Here is a 19200-nt window from a genome sequence, read left to right on the forward strand (position 1 = left end):
GGGGGGGGGGGGGGGGGGGGGGCGGGGTTTTGGGAGGGGAGCTGTCAGGGGACAGGGAGCAGAGGGGTTTAGATGGGTTGGGAGTTCTGGGGGGGGCTGTCAGGGGGTGGGGAGTGCTTGGATGGGGCGTGGGAGTCCCTGGGGTCTGGGGTGTTGATAAGGGTTGGGGCAGTCAGGGGACAAGAGGCAGGGAGGCTTAGATAGGGAGTGGAATCCTGGGGGGCAGTTAGGGGCAGGGGTCCCAGGAGAGGGCAGTCAGGGGACAAGGAACGGGGGGAGGGTTGGGGGTTCTGGGGAGGCGGGAAGTGGGAGGGGCAGGGGCGGGGCTAGGGCGGGGCTCCTCCCGTCCTCTTTTTTGCTTGCTGAAATATGGTAACCCTAGCTCTGGCTATATCACTGCTGTTTTCCCAGGGGGGATTAGAGACCAGGACCTGGTGGAGCAAGAGCAGAATGGCTGCTCGTCCTGGTGCCCCCTTCTGCTGCTCAGCTAGGTGGGTTGGGAAGCAGCCTGGGCTGCGGGCGGCAGCCTGGGCGTCTGAGTTCGAGTCCTGACTCTGCCGCTGGGGGAACCCACGAAGCCTCTCTGGGCTTCTGTCCCCTCATCTATGCACTGACCCTTGACCTGCTTCAGAGGCGCTCTGTTATCTCTTCCATGGAGCCCCTGAGGAAAGGGCCCCAGAGACAAGTCTAGGGAACTTGCAATGCTGGGAGCTGGTCGGGGAGCTGGGCCTCTGCTCTCATTTCTTCCCTCTAAGTGTTACACCTGTAAGGGATGATCTGGGTCAATGCAACTGCCTGGCACCAGAGTCTGCAATGCTGGGTGCATTATCTAGGCTTGAGCGAGGGCGAAGGACCCTGGCACAAGCTCCTCAAGGTGCTGCAGGTGTTTCAGAGGCTGGGTAGGGATCACACCCACCGGAAAGGGAGGAATTAGTTGTATTTTATAGGCAGGTTAAGTGACTTATCTAGAAAGCCTGTAGCAACGCTGTGATTGGAACCCTGGAGTCCTTTAAAGCTAGTAGAAATGCGCGCGCATGCACAGACGCACGCCTGTCCCAAGCGGTCACCTAAACTCCACACCCCAGCACCTTCTGTGCACTGCTAAGATTTGTGTAGCAGCCTCGCTGGTGCCAAGAGCAGTTCCTGTAGCATCCTCCAGGTGCCTGCACGACTCAGCTTTGCAATTCTCCCGGGCTGAGCATGAATGAGGAAGCCCCCTTCCAGCCTGACAAGCCCTCTTCCATGCCCCCGCAACTACCTCCGGCCCAACAGGCAGCCCACTGCAGCTGGCCTGGTAGTGCGGCAGCAGTGCTGTGAAGCACTGCCACAAAGTCAAGTGCTTTCTGCCACACAAGACATACAATAATGCCCTAGCTCTATACTGCCTGGCCGACCCCAGGGCCACTCTGACACAGCACAGCTCCTGGTACATGGCTTGGTCAGCGAAGGGTAATGTTCAGCTGTACGTAACTTCTGGGGGCTGGCTGATGTCAGCGGAAGCAAAGTGAGGCAAGAGGCTATCCTGAGTCCGACTCATTAGGCGTTGCGTAAAGCCAGCTCCAGCGCCAGCAGCCCTTACATTTCAGCCTAGACTTGGCCTGGTGCTGGTGAGTGTCCAAGGAGCAACAATCCTGCCCTAGCCCCTAGGGGGGCGTGACAACAGAGTCACCCCAGCTCCAACTTCTGTGCCAGCCAGACCTAAAGCTCATCATAAATTATACCGACGGCAAGCCAGGAGGCTAATGACTTAGAAATCTATTAGCAATGGTCAAAACAACACAAAGCAAAACATCACACACAAAAATTTGAAATAATTTGTTTCATTTTTTGAAATTTGTATTTGAATGTTTGTGTTTGTCTTCCATGACTGAAATAAGAGAGATTTTAAAATGAAGTTTTTGGTCAGTTTAGTCTCGCTCCCCATTTATTTAGAATTTTTTTTTTTTGGCATTTTCTTACTTTTAAAATGATAAATGATAAAGTTTCAACGCAAACCTTGCCAAAAGCTTCTGTGCAGAATATATTCATGACGAAAAGGGGCTGTTAGTTTGCTTGTCTGAAAATTTCAACAAGCTGTAATGATTATTAGCCATCTGATGGTAGCACCTTCAGGCCCACCCTGAACCACATAGTGAGAGCCAGGGTCTGCCCGTAACGCTCACACGCTCACGGGACAAGCGGGCCGAGAAAGGCACTGCCATTAGCTTATTTTGCAGAGGGGGATCTGAGGCCCAAACCAATTATTGCCTTGCCTAAACTCACGCCGGAAATCAATACCAGAGCCAGGGACTGTAACCACAAAAACAGCCTTCCCCTCAAGCCTCCATCCTATTTCTGGCTTCTCTGTGGTTATATAGGGCATCATAATCAAAGCCCCTCATAACCAGGATCTTTCAGTAGCCACCTATTTTGCTCAAACTGCCTAGGGAAATCAATTAAATTAGCTCTTTAAAATTATTAGTGGCAGATACAGTTTCTAAGCAAAGCTACAGCACCAGGTAAGAGTCAGACAATTAAAATGGAAATATTATGGCCAACTTTTACAAAAATATTTAAAGCAAGATTATTGCAACATGTGAGGAGCTAAAATTCTCTTCCTTTAGAGTGGGACCCAGCTGTCAGCTACAACTCTCCAGTCCCGCTCGCCATTCTCTCGTCCTGCCCCACTCCCTCCCCCACACCTCCACCTGATACTAAGACGCCTCACAACAGGCTATTCCCCTGCTAAGGACACAGTTCATGCTGAGAGACCACACGTTTTCCCCAGTAATGAGCTCCTACCCAGCTGTACAAAGCTACACGTTAAACTGAATCGTCTACAGCGATTCATTACACCCCATTACGTAGGGAGGGGTGGGCCAGGCAGTTCACAGATTTGTGCAAACAATAAGTAGTGTCTGTCTTGTCTTGGCAAACAAGAGCTCCACATCCTCCATCTTGTCAAGTGATGGCTTCATTGTTTCCCTGTGATAATTTCATTATTCCCTTTGACTACATTGTGTATGTTGCTAAGCCACACATAGCAACAAGTGTCTGCTTGTCTCCATGACCCACTCCTTCTGTGATCAATATTAAGCAGCGCTAACAAATCACAATATCTCATTAAATAGCCTTTAAAAAATCATAATCTATTAATCGGAGGTCTCAAAAGCTGACTGGACATCTGACTGATTCCTAGCTGGTCAGGAAAACACCCAGTGGGAATAAATACTGACTAATACGGCCCTCAGAACTGCCGCAGGGTTCAGCCAGCCTGGCACCAGATGCTTTAGATTGGGGTGTAAGAAGGCCCATGCTGGCCAGCTAAGGACAAGCCTGTGGGAGAAAGTTCTTCCCACCCACTGTCATTCGGAGGTTGCTTTATGGCCCAAGGCAGGCGGGTTTATAGCCGTCACAAAGCAACATCATCGCCACTGTAATTGTGGCAGTTCTCATTCCTATAACTGGGTAAGGCTCTTTCTGCAAATCCTGCCGAACACTTGGCCTCTGTGATAACCTGTGGAACTCACTGCCAAGAGGTATTTGCTGTGGTGGGTTTTTTTAATAGTCCTTTCGATTAGTTAAAAATTGTTGCCTTTTAACTTCATTGTTATGCAAAAAAGTAAATAACAATAGCGCCCAACTGGTTTTCTCTAAACTGTTATTTTAGTGACCTCTAGTCTGTTATGAAACCCTCCTTAGCCATAGAGTCTACCTGGGGTGGAGGTGATGGGGAGGGGCAATGGCAGTGGCCGGGGAGGGAGGGTGTTGGGGAGAGACAGGAGCATTAGCAACTGACCAAGCCAGGGGAACTGGCTATGCAGTGAGAGTCTAGGCTCCTGGATCCATAATCTGGAAGCTTTGGGTTTTCAGGGCTACATTTGTGCACCAAATAAAGGCTAAATGCCCCTGCTGTTGCAGCAGCTGATGCCCCCTCCCCCCAACCGCGGTATGTGAGTAGCCCAAGCCCCGTCTCTAGCAGAGGGCCAAGCCAGGCATGTCCTGGGTGGGATGCGGAGGCTCTCTGCACACTGATTAATGCACTCTCTCCTTGGATTTAGGGTTCTGAGAGGCGCTTTTCCAGGTGATGCCCAGCCCTGCCCCCTTCTCCCCCGGGCTCTCCAAACAGAAGGCAGGTCCGTGGAAGCCGGGCACAGCGGCCATCTTGATTTCCTCCTGGAGACCCACAACGTCCCACGCCATTGAACTTGTGTTTTTTACTTCCGGCACATGCAGCTAAAACCAAGGCACGCCTGGGGCGTCCGGGCAGGCAGGAGGACTTCCCTGACCTGCTCCTCGCTGACCATTCACACGTGACCTGCTTCCCTTGCCCCTGGCGTTAGCCCTACTGTAACGGGCAGCAGCTGCTCCTCCCTGGGCCTTGGTTAGGTAGCCCCACGCTGCTTTGCTAGTCTGCCATTAAACGGGGAGGGACAAACTTTGAAAGGTTCAGCTAAAACACTCCCCAGAAAGCTGTTTTCCCAACTGTGAGTGGAACCCCAATGGTCCGGTGAGGCTAGTGAGCAAAGCTACTCTCCAGCCCCCGGCCGGTTTGTGTCCCCCAAGGAGAGGTGGGGATTGCAGCCCCCTGGCCTCACTTGGTGCAGGCCCGCTGAGTAATCAGAGACATGTAAGGCTGGAAGGGCCTTGAGAAGTCACCAAGTCCAGCCCCCTGCACTCAAACAAGACTACGTCAACCTAGCTGCCCCACTTCCCAGCCAGCTGAGGGCTCTGCCAGCTTTCCCTGCCCCCCAACTCTTGCCTGATAGAGCAGCTAAAGCTCAGGGGCTTTCCATACAGGGCAAAAGCTTAAATGACTCATTCCATGAAAAGACCATGCAGGGCTCTGGAGAGGCTGAAGGCTCAACATGAGACACTCAGTCAGTGGGACGTGGCACCATCGTGAAATGGGGGGTGTAACATCAGGGCAGAACTAGGTGTGTCTAGCTAGAATAGTGTCGTTTCTGGCTCACTAGCCAGGGCAAGACCCAGTCCTTTCATGTTAGTTCTGTCCTTCGTGCGCTAGCTGGGCTGGAGGCAAAGTGAAGGAAAAGGTAATGCGCTCCCCTTCCCACTCACTCATCTCCTGCCTGAGCACGGCCCGTTAAAAGGCAGCACACAAAGTAGCCCTCGCAATGCACTAGCCCCCTCGTGTTCTGTACACACAATAAAACATTCTCTCCCCTTAACTGCAATGCTTGTACATTAGTCTTGCATTAGCCAGCTTTCTATTAGTGAGGCTGCTGCTCAACCAGATGTTCTGGGCTTGATGCAGGAATCGCTTTGTGAGATTCTCTGGCCCGTGCCTTGCAGAAGGTCAAACAAAATGTTCACCCTGGGCCCCGTTGGCCTTAACGGCTATGAAGGGACTGTATTGACCACGCCTCTCAGGGCAGCGTCACCCCCCCTCAGCTCAGCACTGTTTCTCCAGATCATGGTTCAGGAACGCAGTAAAGGATGTGCTGCAGTCGAGGGGCTGTAATAGTGCGTTCCTGGCTTGCTGTATGTTCCCCAGGTTGGTTTGCTAGACCAGCCCATCTCTAGAAGGCTGCCACTTCGCTCACCAATGCATGGACCAAACAAACAGCAGCATTGAAGCCGTGGGGGGGGGGTGTCTCCCTGAGGCAGCTCCTATTTTGCACTAATCACAGGGGGCTTTATGTGCCCCCCACCCGTCTCTTATATCCCCTTCCTAACATTGCTACATGACAGTGTGCTTAGCCCCTCAGTGGATAAACCTCTCCTGCCATCAGCTACCAGCCCGAGAGGCTGACCGCCAGGTGTGTGGGAGCAAAGGCCTAAGTGCCCCCCCACCCCCGTGTTAGTGAGAGAAGGTTAGTGGAAAGCCGGTGAATGTGTTTGGCAAGACATCCTCGTGCCTCGCCTCAGAGGTTTGTAGGCTGTTGGAGACTAGCAGGATCCTTTCCTGCTCTTCCAGGCTAAAAGCCAGGGCCTTGTAGAGGAAAAACAACAAACCAAACCTGCACATGCTTTGTCTCCTTGCATGGCTGGCATCCATGAGTGGCCAACAATACCATGAACTGCAGACCGGGATGTGCAAGGGGTGTGCACAGCCACACCAGCCGAAGTGCTGCATTGTAAAGGACCGTTTGGCTGCCCCCAGCAAAGGAGGCTGGTGCGCTGCCGGGCACCTGTAGTGTTTCCATCCCCCCTCCTGCACGGGTTAGACGCGGTGTGCTAGGGAAACAGGCCCGCTGAGCCAGACGGTAGCTGGGTTGTATTTTAGGGTTTGGGTTTTTGTTTTTGTTTTTTTTCATTTTTAAACCAGCTAATTTTAATCTCCCTGTATGCTAGCTTGATGAACTATTCTCATGCCAGCCCTAAAGGGGCTTAGTAGCTGTCTCGTGTAGCACTGCTCAGAGGCAGAGGGTGTGTTATCCTGCCCTGGCTGGGCTTTCTGCTCCGATGTGCCTAGGCGTAGAGCACACGTGCGCTCGGTAGCAGGTTTGCTGAGTATTATGGCTGAGTAAATGCTGACTTTAAAGACACCGGGCTCTGTGGTTTGTCATTGTTTAGCCTCCTGAAGGCTAAGAATCGTTACTGCATGTTCATATGTCATGGTACTGAGGGGCAACTACACTGTCCTTTATAGGCCCTGATTCAGCAAGGCACGTTAAGCGTGGGCTTTGCCCCACCCCCACTCAGCAAAGCAGGGCTTTAAGCATATGCTTAGTTGCGTTCCGGAATCAGGCCCATAGAGGCATTATTACCTAATTCATTCAGCTGGTACCCGGATAATCCCAGTGCCACTGTATTCCCCAGGGTAGCGCTAAAGCATCTACCTGGTTCTGCTGTCGGCTGGCCCGTCAGGAGCTGAGTATACTCCTGCCTCAGCGTTCGTCCCGCAGCACTTTACAAATAGCATCAGGCATCACGTCTTCTGCTAGTCTTCTGGGGCTAGAACTTGGCAGCTGCTTGTAAGAGCTCAGCAACACTGCACCTTGCATGTGCGACTTCTGTCAGCTTTGAGGCGAGTGATGGTTTAGTGAGGCAGGGAGGCTGTTCTGTTCCTGCTGGCTCCCCTCTTGCAGGCTGATCCAGCTCCCATTGGAGCTAATGGGCGTGTGGCGACTGATTTCAGTTGGGTTTTGGCTCAGGGCCTTGAAAGCCTCCTGGTTAATTACACTCCACTGCATGACCGTGGAGCCCAAATTTTCAAACCAGGTGACTGAAGACCCTGTGGCAATGCGTTAGGCATAGTTACCATTCTAGGACAATGTCAGCAATTGCCCAGCCAGCTGGTTGTGCTCGCATGGTGCTGACCCACAGGCACGGCTGCAGGGTTTGTGTGTACAAATACAGGAGCACACTGAGTCACAGTATGTGCAGTCAGTTATTTGGGCTTTGCTGTCTCCTAGCTGTGAGTTTGCTCCCTAGGGATGTGTGATATTAAAAGCTCTTACAGTTGTATGAGAAGGGATTTTTGCTTGCTTGCTGTGCCTAGCACAGCCTGATCATTATAACTAAGAGCCATGTCAAGTGGTTAGTACCTAAGTTAACCCTCCCCTAAACCCTGCTGCTCTCAAGCTCACTTGTTAGGGTCACTTGGCAAAGCCATTCTGATCCTCTGGGGAGAAGCGCCACAGACGCACCTATGAATAGACATGAAGTCAGCAAAGTCTAATCAAATCAGGAGCCATATTCCCCACGTGAGTACAAGTGTCACAGTCCTGCCTGCCTGCTAATGAAGAGGGCTACAGTCTGCAATGCCTATCGCCACCACGGTCGGGCATGAGCTGCAGCAGAGCAACTGGCTTTAATGTGCAGCTCCCACACAATAGCCCCAAGGTTCAGGCAAACTGAGAGCCGGGACCTGCGTGGCTCCTTGGAACCAATTCAACCCTCGTCTCGAATTTATTCGTCCTAAGGATGCCAGCTCAGTTACCCTGCAGAGGAGCCCCAGGCCAGTATCATCAGGGCTGAGCACTGTTTAACGTGGTCATCCGCCCTTCCGTTTGCATGGGGTTGAAACCCAGGAAAGTTCTTTGCTCCGCTGCAGAAAGCAGTAATGGAACGAGATGTGACAGCAACAGCAACCCAGAGTTAGAAATACATTAAAAAAAACCCGCAGAATCCAGAATTTTTAAGTGAATTGCAAAATTTATTACAGTGGTTTGATCCTGACAAGAACATTGCTAACAATCTCCTGCCATAGATGGAATGGAGAGGGTGAAGCAGGGGAGAGAGACACTTAAGGACACTTCTCATTTTCTGAAAATAAAACATCTTTTAACGCCCAAACCATATTCCCCAGCTCTTTAAATCCACAAAATACAAAGTGAAACTGAACCACAGACATGGAGAGGAAAACGCATTAACATGTCGAAATGCAGAAACAAACATGCTCATCTGCATCTAATAAGCTTCCAGAAAATGACCTGCTTATAGTCACAAAAGTCTGCCAAGAGGGTACGCAGCAGCAGCAGCGCACAAGGCCTGTAAAGCGCCAAACTTCAGAAGCCACATTTCTCTGGGTACAAAAGTCCACTCTAAACAAGAAACAAGCACCTGGAATGGAAAATATATCGGAACCCACTTCTTACAAAGGGCCGTTATTCGCCAATAATATGACCTGTGTTGACAGGGAGCTACAGAACAGGGAGCACATAGCAGTGTCATTTAAGCCTGGCCTCTACTGGAGCCTGGGGAAGGTCCAGTGCTCGGGGAATAGAAAAGGACAGTAGAGCTGAAGTAAGCCAACGTGGCAGCAAGAATAAAGCACCGTCTGGTTTTACCTTCCACTGCTAACTAAGTGGGGAGGGAGATGCACCCAAGGTCAAAGGGACTCGCTGTCTTGTAGCGTCAGCAGTTCTCACTTCCCTGGGTGGGAAAGCTCTATTAACTGACACATGAACATGCTGCCATCTGACAGAAGCTAACAGCGGGGCTTGAAGCAAGACACTGCTGGGTGGCCAGGGTGAATCTCACCAAGCAGTGGAGCTGGGACGTCTCACCGTTGGGTTGTAGGTTATGGCACAGGTCTAATTACTCCCAGCCAGAGGAAGCAGGGAAATGGGGAGTGGAGTAGAAACCCTACTCACCAGCTCAGGAACCCCAGGGCAGCCTTTATGCCCATGGCTGGCATGCGAGGTACCTGTGGAACATTTGCACTATGGCCTCTAATTCAGATGCACACACAGAAGAACCAGAGAGCAGAAGGAAATCCCTTTCTTCTCATAGTCTCTCTGGAGGCTAGACATTCTGCAATGGCTTGAACAGCATGATGTGCAGAAGTGCTGTCGCCATTTCATTACCCAGCTGCAGAACCCCTGGACCGGGTCTTTGGACCACCTGGTCCTATAGTCATCCATCAGGGTCACGTGCTTAGCTTTGACTTCAGTGTCCAAAAATGGAGGGGACACTAAATAAAAACATAAGTGAGCCAGGAGAGGCGCAGTGGAAAGGCTACAATATGGTGCAGATGGGCACAGTGTAAAAGAACCTGAATAGAATAGAATAAACCGAGAAAATGATCAAAAGGGACTGATCCCGCTAAGAAAGTGTTCAGATGAGTGGCTGTATTTGGTGCTAGGCTACTGCCAAAAGTTCTCCCAGCTCCATCCCATGGGAAGCATTCCCGAAAGCACACACAGAGCAGCTGGTGAGATGTCGCAGTTAGAGATGGTGAGAAAAAAAGTCCTTTGATGGTTAGATCTTGCCCCCTACTCCATTTCCTGGGGCACATCTCAGCCCTGCTCATTCCTGCTAATTCTGCCATCGCCACACATCCCAGGCATTATATGGAGAAATCCAGTACGTGGGTTCAGGAGACTGTGCTTCTTGACTGACTCTCCGAATGGGGGACTGCATCCCCAATTGCTTTGTTCCCTGATTTCAAAAACACTCGGCTGCTGGGCCAGTTGTAGCACTGCCAGCAAGGAACGGCTGAAAGGGGACATTTCGGGGGGCTAGCAGAACAAGCTGCTATGAGATGAGGCCATCCTGTCCAACTTCAACGGCCAGGGGTCACCGGCCTTCATGTAAGATACAGAATCTTTCAGCAAGTCATTAACTGCAGTCCTGCTGGCTAAAGAAACAGGAGGGCCTGGCCCCAGGATGAGAAAGCACCTGACTGTGGAACGGGGAATGTCGTGATGCAGAAAAGCAAGGGAAGCTGGAGCTGGAAACCTTCCAAAGAGAGTGAGACAGGTCTGGAGGCGGGAGAAAACCGTCCTGGAGACAGAGGCTCAGCCAAGAGATGGGGCCAGAGCTCGATGGAGTCACAAGCTTCCCTGCTGAAACGTCAGTGTCAGGCCAGACTCTGCTCCCCCCTCCGTGGTGTGACCCGGGGTCACTGAAACAGTTGGAATGGAGCTGCTCTGCATGGTCACTGGCATGCCTGGGCGTAGCAGGGCAGCGTGCAGGGGCCTACCTGAGGCTAAGGGCTGGGCACTGAAGACATAAAGCACAGTTTGAAACTCCAGGATGAAATCCCCTCCCTGGTGCCCTGCTCCCCACCCGCTGCAGGCAGCCCCCTGGACACTCGTTAGCAGGATGAGGCAGAGCTTGTAATCGCTGCTGTGCTGGACTGGGGGTGGGGGCGGGGTGAATGCTGGCCCTCCCTGTTACACAGCCACAAAACTTGAACAAACAGCACTTTAGCCAGTCAGGAAGCTGCTTATTCCGAAAAGAGCCTTTGCCACCCACCCCTGCACACACAACCGGCCATGTTCAGCTCAGTGACAGCCCAGTGCGGTTACACCAGCGAGGAATTTGTCCCAGCAACCCTGCTCTCCACCCTGCTTGTAATGGTACGTTCCACTGCACCTGCATCCCTCAGCCAGAGTCTGCACCTGCTCTTTACTCCACGGGGCGTGGGGTCCCCAGATGGGGGCAGCTCGTGGGGAAAGGGATGGCTTTCTACTGTCCAGTTCTTGTAACAGCCTCCCGATTCATGTAACTGCAGGAGTCCATCAGCCCAGACAACCCCGTCCTAGGGGCACTCTCGCCTGGCCAGCCCGCCAGCAGCTTCCAGGCCAGAGGGGCTGCAGGACACAGGCTAGGAGACGCAGGGATGAATGGCTGAATGACTCAGCACTTGGGTACTATGGGGCTGTGCTGTAATATTGACCTCAGAGGACAAGGAGATTCCCCAATCAGAACGTGACCAACACTCTGCTAAGGCCCCCGACGCTGGTCAAGCAGGCCTATTGCTGCAACTACGCACTGGCTGGGGTGACACAGTGATCCTATCTCAAGCACTGTCTCCTGACCCAAAATGGGACTCTAACAGCTTTCCTGGGCTCTGGGGCACAAAACCCCAGGCTCCCCTGGGACACAGGGCAGGAGCAGTATGGATCTAATGGCTGGATTCAGGAATATGTAGGTGGTTGCATTTTCCCCAGTACCATGTCCCAGTCTATGTCCATTCCAGGGGTCTCTAGCATCTCCATTCTGCAAACTATCCCACAAGGCAGTCTCCCTGGCCAACCCCTGCAGCCCCATTTCTAGCTCCACAAAGTGTTTCACCCCCAGGGAGGTGGCGACAACCACAGAGCATCATCTGGAGAAGTCCTGGCCTGTTGGAAGGGTAAAACCAGCAAGGTACCTTTTTACCTCTCTCTCCCCCCTTTGCAAGTGGGGTCCTGAGATGTTTGTGGGCAGAAGGTGAGGGGGCAGGGTTAGGGCAGACAGCTGCTGAGGAAAAATGAGTCAAAATGAACATAAATAAGAGAAAAGCCATTTCTAAGGTTTAATCCTCCACACCCTGGAATTTGTGTTAAGCCAAATCGATGCTATGTAGAAAGGGAAAGCCAAATGTAGGACAGGCAACGCTCCCAGAAGGGCAGTCCACACAGAATGGAACATATTCATCTTAGCGCTGTTAAACCATAGTTACTGTATATTAAAATAAATCATCTGAAACTTTCCAATAGTACTGGTTAAATATAATCACCGGGCGAGGCGGCGATGGACAGCAGTGCTGCTAGGCCAACCCCCCCAGCTTCCTTCTGCCTCTCTTGCACGCTCCCAGCAGGGAACATCTCTGAGAAGCTCCATTACGAGTCTCTTGTCGGGACGAGCCGCACTCAAGTCCGCTTGGCGTGCAGCATTTCAATGAGCAGGTTGTTGCAAGGCACCTCCCCGCTCAGGTGCTTGTGGTAGAGGTACTCCTCGGCCTGCATGCTGAGGGAGCGGATCTCAGCCAGCCGCAGCAGGAGCTGACGGAACTTGTCCACGGCGTGAGGGTAGTGGCAGATGGTGTACTCCAACAGAGCTGCGTTGGCTTTCTCCTGAGCATCCTTCCCCAGGCTGTGGTTTTCCAAATATTTCACATCTGCAACAGGAAAACAAAAGGCAGCGTCTCGTGAAATGGCACAAAGCGCCGCCCTGTGTGACATTTACATCAGCACACATTATGGACCCACAATGCACCTAGACATTGGTCTCTAAGAACTCTGCATTCCATTCCCAGGGTGGCTGCATGCATTACAGTGGAGATGCCCACACCTTGTGCTCTTTCCTATTACTGTTGTTTTTCTGACGCTCAAGTAAAAGTGATTAAGGCTACAAGAATGTGGCTGCTCTTTGTGTATGGAAAAGCACAGCATTAAGGGGCAACAGGATCCTGGGAGGAGACAGGAAAGACTAAAGAACAGCCATGCTTACACCCTTCTGCTTCCACCTGTATCACCACCACTGCAATGGTAGGGCACTGACTGTGAGACACGCCCTCCTCTGATCCCTGCTGGGGGCGCTAAAGAAAGAGTCAATCCGTCCAGTATGTCACAGGGAGGGAGGGAGGAAATCCCGACGACCCCCGCCCCATTCAGCAATGAATTTAATGCTGAGCATGTGAGCCTGTTCTTACGTGTGTGAGTGCTCGACTGAGAGGCCATTGCTGTCCAAACAATCCTTGAAGCTGATTGAATCTACTAGCACTTTTGAGACAGAGAATTCCAAACACTGATCTCCCAGCAAGTGGGAAATAAAGCCCTGCTCCATTGCCAAGTTCCCATCAAACCCTGTGGGTGCGGGGGGGGGGGGGAGAAGTTTTGGGGAGAGTTTCTTGTGGACCATCCCACAGGACCTAGTAAGGTGGTGAAGCATGTCGGCCACACACACGGGAAAAGAGCTGGGCCGACATGCTTCACCACCTTACTAGGTCCTGTGGGATGGTCCTGGGCAGCAAATGTTCACCAAAGAGTTTTCTCTAAGAAAAAGTGTGAAAAAAAACTTGTTATGCTTTTTCACCTGTTCTTTGACCAGCTTGACTCATGAGTGCATTAGGAAGTGGCTTGGAACTTGAGGAAAGAGGGTGTTTGTGAGAGGGAAGCGCTTTGGGCTGGCAGGAGGGAACTAGCAAGGCCACACAGGACCAGCCTTGGGATGGGTTTTGGTGTTCACTTAGCCCCCGAGAGAAACGAGAGTCTGCAGCAAGGGGCTGAGGGCACCAAACCATGAAAGTGGGCAAGTCATAGCAGGGCTATCCAGCCGAGTACAAAGCACTGGGAAGAGGAGCAACCGGAGGTGAAAACATTCAGCTTCACAGGAGGGTCAGTGTGTGTGTGTGGGGGGGGCGGGGGGGGTGTTCTGAGATCCAGAGAGAGGGTGGGAGAGAGAGAAGCTGCATATCTAGAAAATGGAATTGTTCTTATACTGTATAAGGGGTGGGGAAAACCTACTCAGGAAACCTGCCCCTTGTTATAAAAAAGAGGAGCAGAGGACAGACGAACTAGAGGACCTTATGGACCTTTTCATCCCTCATTCGTATGTGCAGAACCATGGAGAATACTGCAGAGCCATCGGGGTACAGCCAGAATCCAGGCAGCTAATCAGCTGCCAGTTCAGGACGTTTGCAGATTCTAGAGCTGATGAATTTTTAATGGCTGCTGCGGCCACTTCCATCTCACACCGTCAAAGAAAATCTTATAGGCCTTTGGCCTTAGAGCTCATCCATTTCTGAATGTCTATGAAAAGACTGGCTTAATTCCCTGCTAAACCTGGGGTTTTCAATGTGGCAACAGAGCTCAGCAAACATAGTAACCCTGAGCCTTTATGCCTCGCAAGTGTCTAAACAATTCTCCGGTAACACTGTTGTTGCCTGGAACTGGCCTTACTGAAATGCAAGGCAGAAAGCTCTCCGGTGCGGAGCCACCACCTAGCTACTGAGAGACACAGCTCCTAGCACATTGAACTACATGAGCATCCACAGATTATCCTTATAATCTACAAACCTTGCTGTGGGTTTTAAATCAATAAGACCAGGATGCTGCCCTGGTAAAAGATCATGATAAAAAAAATCACTTAAAAGCATTTTCTTCTGTTTGTGAGCGAAGAAAACACAAACACACCCCCTGGCTTTAGTCTGTCCCTCCACAAAGAAAGCCCTAATGGGGCTCATGCCTGACGGTAATCTTATTTTCCATATCGAGCCACTCTTCAGTCAGGTATTTCCCAGCAGCCATCGAGGCCCATCTCACTTCCATGATCTGTAGCTCTGCTCTCTTGGATTGTCCCCTCATAAGCCAAGCAAGGTTGATCCTGCTCATGGGTAGGAGGAACCTCTCCCTCCAGGACTATGCTGAGCCCGTGCTCCAGTGGGATTGTTCTGGTGGAGGTACCACCTTTCAGGTGAGATAGACCCAGAGCCTGGCCACCAATCAGTATGAAGTGGCAATTTGACAAAAATCAGAGTGAGTTATCCAAATGTCAGCACTTAATTGTATTCTAGTCAGAGCCCAAGGGAGGGTTTGGCTTCATTGAGCTAATCTAGATTTGCAGTTCATTTCTCTTGTTCACTCGCTCTTACACCAAGGCCACGTCTACACTAGCGAGCTTACAATGGCACAGCTGTACCGATGCAGCTGTGCCGCTGTAAGATTGCTCGTGTAGCAACCCTATGCCGATGGGAAAGAGCTCTCCCGTCGACATCATAAAACCACCTCCACAAGCAGCGGTAGCAGCTCTCTCACTGACAGCGCTGGGCACACCACCACTTTTTTTCCCCCACACCCCCTGAGCGACAGAAGTTTTGCCAACGTAAGTGGTAGCGTAGACATAGCCTTAGTCTTTCTGGCCAGTCCAGGCCTGCCCTTTAAGGAGTTTTACTACAACTCTTCCCAGTGGGTAGCAGGATGCTATTCTAGCACTTAAAAATACAAAAGACTTGAGTTTTCCATTTTTGTTCAGCTAATTCATTTCATTTTTTAAATCTAACACGTTGAAACCTGGGTGATGTGTGGATTTAACAAAGGCTTTGGTAAAATGGCACTATACATACTCCATGTTATTAGGCTACTACAGAAGTACACAATGTTCATAGCTTAGAGCCCACTTACAGGAGAGCCTGCTATAAACATCCTCCCTGAAAACATTTGGGCCAATGGAGTTAACAGGATTGCCTGTACTTGGTGGAGCTGCGGCAACAATTACCATGATGTCTGATAGCAAATCTGTTCCGTCTACCTGCAGGTAGCCAGTGGAGAGAGGGGGCCCCTTTAGGGTCAAGTTCAGAGGCGAGACGGCAGCTCAAATGTCTCGAAGCTGAATACTGTGAAGAGTCAGAATTCGGTCCAGATTTGGAGCATGGCAGTTTGGATTGTTTGGGCCCAGAGGTTTCCTTCTACCTGTTATAGACACTGTTAGATCTTAGTCTAATAAAGACTCAGCAGTTCCCTGGAAATGCCTTCACGAGAGACTGCCCCAAAGGTCTGTAATACAAAGGAATCTGTAATGGAAATTGCCCAGGGAAAGGACTGAGCAAGAATACACAGTGACTTACTGGGAAAAGATTAGGGTACAAATTCCACCTGGGGTAATTCTATTGACTGCAGTAGGGTTCTACACCAAGACTGAATTTGGCTTTAGAGCTGCAGAAACGTAGAATGGGTTAATGTTCTACCCAAATGGATTAAAGACTTTTAAAAATATATTATTCAGATTAGAAGCAGTGATGGCAAAGGAAGTCTCTTGGTATGTGGGGGGAGAAACACAATCAACAAGTATGTGGTTCTGAGATGGATGAGCTACTGAACTTCTTCCTGGAATCTGTCTCCAACAAGCAAAATAAAACAAAGTCTGGAATAGACAATGGAGACGGGATGATAAGAGGCAGGTCATAGAGTACTTGGAAAAGTTAAATATATACAGATCAGCAGGCCAGTAGGATAAGCACCCCAAGGCTTTTGGAGAATGAACTCAGTCATTGGATACCATTAATGGAAGTGATGGGGAATCAGGCTTAGCAAACCAATAGTACTACTAGTATAAATGTCTATTTGAGTGAAGGGTTACAGGACTGGCCCCTCCATGATGGAAAGGAATGCAGCAGATACAATGTAGCTAGACTGTAGCAAGCACTTGATACAGAGTCTCACACATTATTACTGCACAAATGTTTCCAGCTGGTTTTGATATGAGCAGTTACATGGAATGAAAACTGGCTGAAGGGCCCTAACAAAGAGCAGTGACACAATCAGCTCTGCCTCGCAATGGCTGCAGGGCCCGCTGCCCTTTCAGAATATTTTAATTTTACTAAATACCTCTACATGGTCTGGAAAGGGAAATCGGAATCAGCACATAACTGAAATTTGGCCCCAGTTCATCAAAGCAGCCAGGCATGTGCTTAAGTGCCATTAGGCTTCAAGGTAAGCAGGTGTTTAAGTGCTTTGTTGAACTGGGGCCTAAACTGAAAAGAGTTGCAACCTTTTTCGGTAAATATCTATCATGGAGGCCTATCAAGCTGTGGAGCAGTCTTACAAGGGAAGTGGCGGAAGCCCCATTGCTCGAGTCAGATGAATAAAGCCCACAAGAATATGCCAGAGGGAACAATCCTGAACTGGCAGAGGGCTGGACAAGGCGATGATCTAATGGGCCCTTCCCATCTCACTGTTGCTTTGTACTGTGTGGCAGAGTCACAAAGTATCTCAGCTTCTGTAGAACACACACTTTATCAGATCAGAATTCCCTTTCCCCTCCTGTGGCACATTTGTTCTTAACGCGCCTGTCTCTGTTATATTAGAGCATGTTGTTATGAAATCTCTTTATCTGCATAAGGTTATTGTGAGTGTCATTTAAAAAAAAAGAAGTTATATTGATAAATGTCAAATCTATACCCTGAGTTGGCTCAACAATAGCTAGTTCTACTTGATGAACTCACCTGGTTCTCAGAAAGATCCTATTCACTGGTTAATTGAATATTTGAATAATCTTTTCATTCCTGCAATGAATAAAGAATGTTGTCCAAATAACATTGACTCACTTCATTTAGAGACACTGCAGCAGTTGCAAAGACTCTGTCCTGTGACAAAGCAGCCCATCACACATACAGATATGCCTGGGATTATTTCTATGCCCTCAAGTGTTCTTCCTATTCACAGCTCCTTTTGTTTGGGAGAAGCTGCTGATAAATTGCAAACGCTTAAGGGAATGTGGGCTATAAAAGCCTCTCTTACTCCCCTCCCCAAGAGGAGCTGCTTCATGAATATAAGTCATGAAATCGAATGATAGGTCAATCCATTAAGGCTCTATTAAGCCCTTCTGTAGAACAAAGCTAACCTGTGCTGTCCTCATAAATATTGCTATTTTGAGAAGCCCTAATTTTAATTAAACCTCTTTACCTGCTCAGGAGAGAAATCTATTTAGAACTCAAATGGCAGCCTCTTGTGTCTGTGGCGTTGGCTTTGATTGTGCTGTGGCAGAGTGGTAAATGTGGAAATTCTCTTGTTAAAGGCAATTACATCCTACACGTAATATGCAATCCTGTTCTCTACAGCTGAGCCTGCGAAGGGCAAATTATACACACAAAATGATGGGGTCTAAATTAGCTGTTACCACTCAAGAAAGAGATCTTGGAGTCATCGTGCACAGTTCTCTGAAAACATCGGCTCAATGTGCAGCGGCAGTCAAAAAAGCGAACAGAATGTTGGGAATCACTAGGAAAGGGACAGATAATAAACAAGAAAATATCATAATGCCACTGTATAAATCCATGGTACGCCCACACCTTCAATACTGTGGGCAGTTCTGACCACCCCATCTCAAAAGAGATATATTAGAATTGGAAAAGGTACAGAGAAGGGCAACAAAAATTATTAGGGGTATGGAACAGCGTCCATATGAGAAGAGATTAAAAAGAGTGGGACTGTTCACTTCAGAAAAGAGACGACTAAGGGGGGATATGATAGAAGGCTATAAACTCATGAATGGTGTGGAGAAAGTGAATAGGGAAGTGTTGTTTACCCCTTCCCATAACACAAGAACTAGGGGTCACCCAATGACATGAATAGACAGCAGGTTTAAAAAAGACAAAAGGAAGCACTTCTTCACACAATGCACAGTGAACCTGTGGAACTTGTTGCCAGGGATGTTGTGAAGGCCAAAACTATAGGTTCAAAAAAGAATGGGAGAAGTTCCTTGAGGATAGATCCATCAATGGCTATTAGCAAGGATGGTCAGGAACCTATCCCCATGCTCTGATGTCCCTAGACCTCTGACTGCCAGAAGCTAAAACTGGACAACAAGGGATAGATCACTTAATAATTGCCCAGTTTTGTTCATGCCCTCTGAAGCAACTGGAACTGGCCACTGTCAGAGACAGGATACTGGGCTGGATGGACCATTGGTCTGACCCAGTATGGCCATTTTTATGTTCTTACTGCTCTAAGTGAACTTTGCATTATGGAAAGAAACAGTTGGATTTGGGGCAAAAGGAGACATAGGAAATACAGCGTATTGTTGCACAGCCTTCCTAGAAAGCCACAGAGAAAGAAAAAAAGAAGAAGAATGTAATATACTTAGCACAATGTACAGCAATACAGGTATGTTCACGTCACTTCTGGGAAGGCATCTTTACTGTTTGCGCTAAGCATGCATTGGAGACACAGCCACCCTGAAGCTGGGGCTTATCACCCTCAGAGCCACCACTGACATTTCATCCACAGGAAAGGCAATGGGAGTTCAACAGAAATGCCCATGCGGGAAAGGAATAAGCCAAGCTGAGACTGCTGTTTCAGTGCCTCCCAGGTCCCAACCAAGGAGCAGTGGCACCAGTCTGGGAATGTTTCCTCTGAGGAGCCTGACATGGATTGGTTTGTTCACACTGGTTTGGGCTGGCAAAGCCCCCCACCCTAATAAAACACTGCAACATTCTCCAGTAATGGCCTCCAGCCCTGCAAGGTACTGCGACCCTCCTACAATGTGTGAGGATGCTACTATAGGATTTCTATTATGGGCACAGCTGGTGTGGAGAGCAGGACC

General features: G+C 49.7%; 2 protein-coding genes across 5 annotated transcripts in view; one reads left to right on the top strand and one right to left on the bottom strand.

The window, feature by feature from the left end:
• The window catches only part of ADGRD2 (adhesion G protein-coupled receptor D2), a 60800-nt gene extending 55632 nt beyond the window's left edge, over positions 1 to 5168 (top strand). Inside the window, exon 26 of the mRNA XM_034752033.1 lies at positions 4041 to 5168. Within this exon, the coding sequence (XP_034607924.1) occupies positions 4041 to 4048 (8 nt within the window). The 3' untranslated portion in view covers positions 4049 to 5168. The remainder of the gene's footprint in view (positions 1 to 4040) is intronic.
• A 6500-nt stretch (positions 5169 to 11668) lies between these two features.
• The window catches only part of NR5A1 (nuclear receptor subfamily 5 group A member 1), a 63705-nt gene continuing 56173 nt past the window's right edge, over positions 11669 to 19200 (bottom strand). For all 4 annotated transcript variants that reach the window (XM_034793949.1, XM_034793950.1, XM_034793948.1 and 1 more), the window contains one exon: positions 11669 to 12277. In XM_034793949.1, coding sequence (XP_034649840.1) covers positions 12030 to 12277 — 248 coding nt within the window. In that variant the 3' untranslated portion in view covers positions 11669 to 12029. The remainder of the gene's footprint in view (positions 12278 to 19200) is intronic.

This window comes from Trachemys scripta, chromosome 17 (genome assembly GCF_013100865.1).
Source record: "Trachemys scripta elegans isolate TJP31775 chromosome 17, CAS_Tse_1.0, whole genome shotgun sequence".
Classification (NCBI taxonomy): Eukaryota; Metazoa; Chordata; order Testudines; family Emydidae; genus Trachemys; species Trachemys scripta.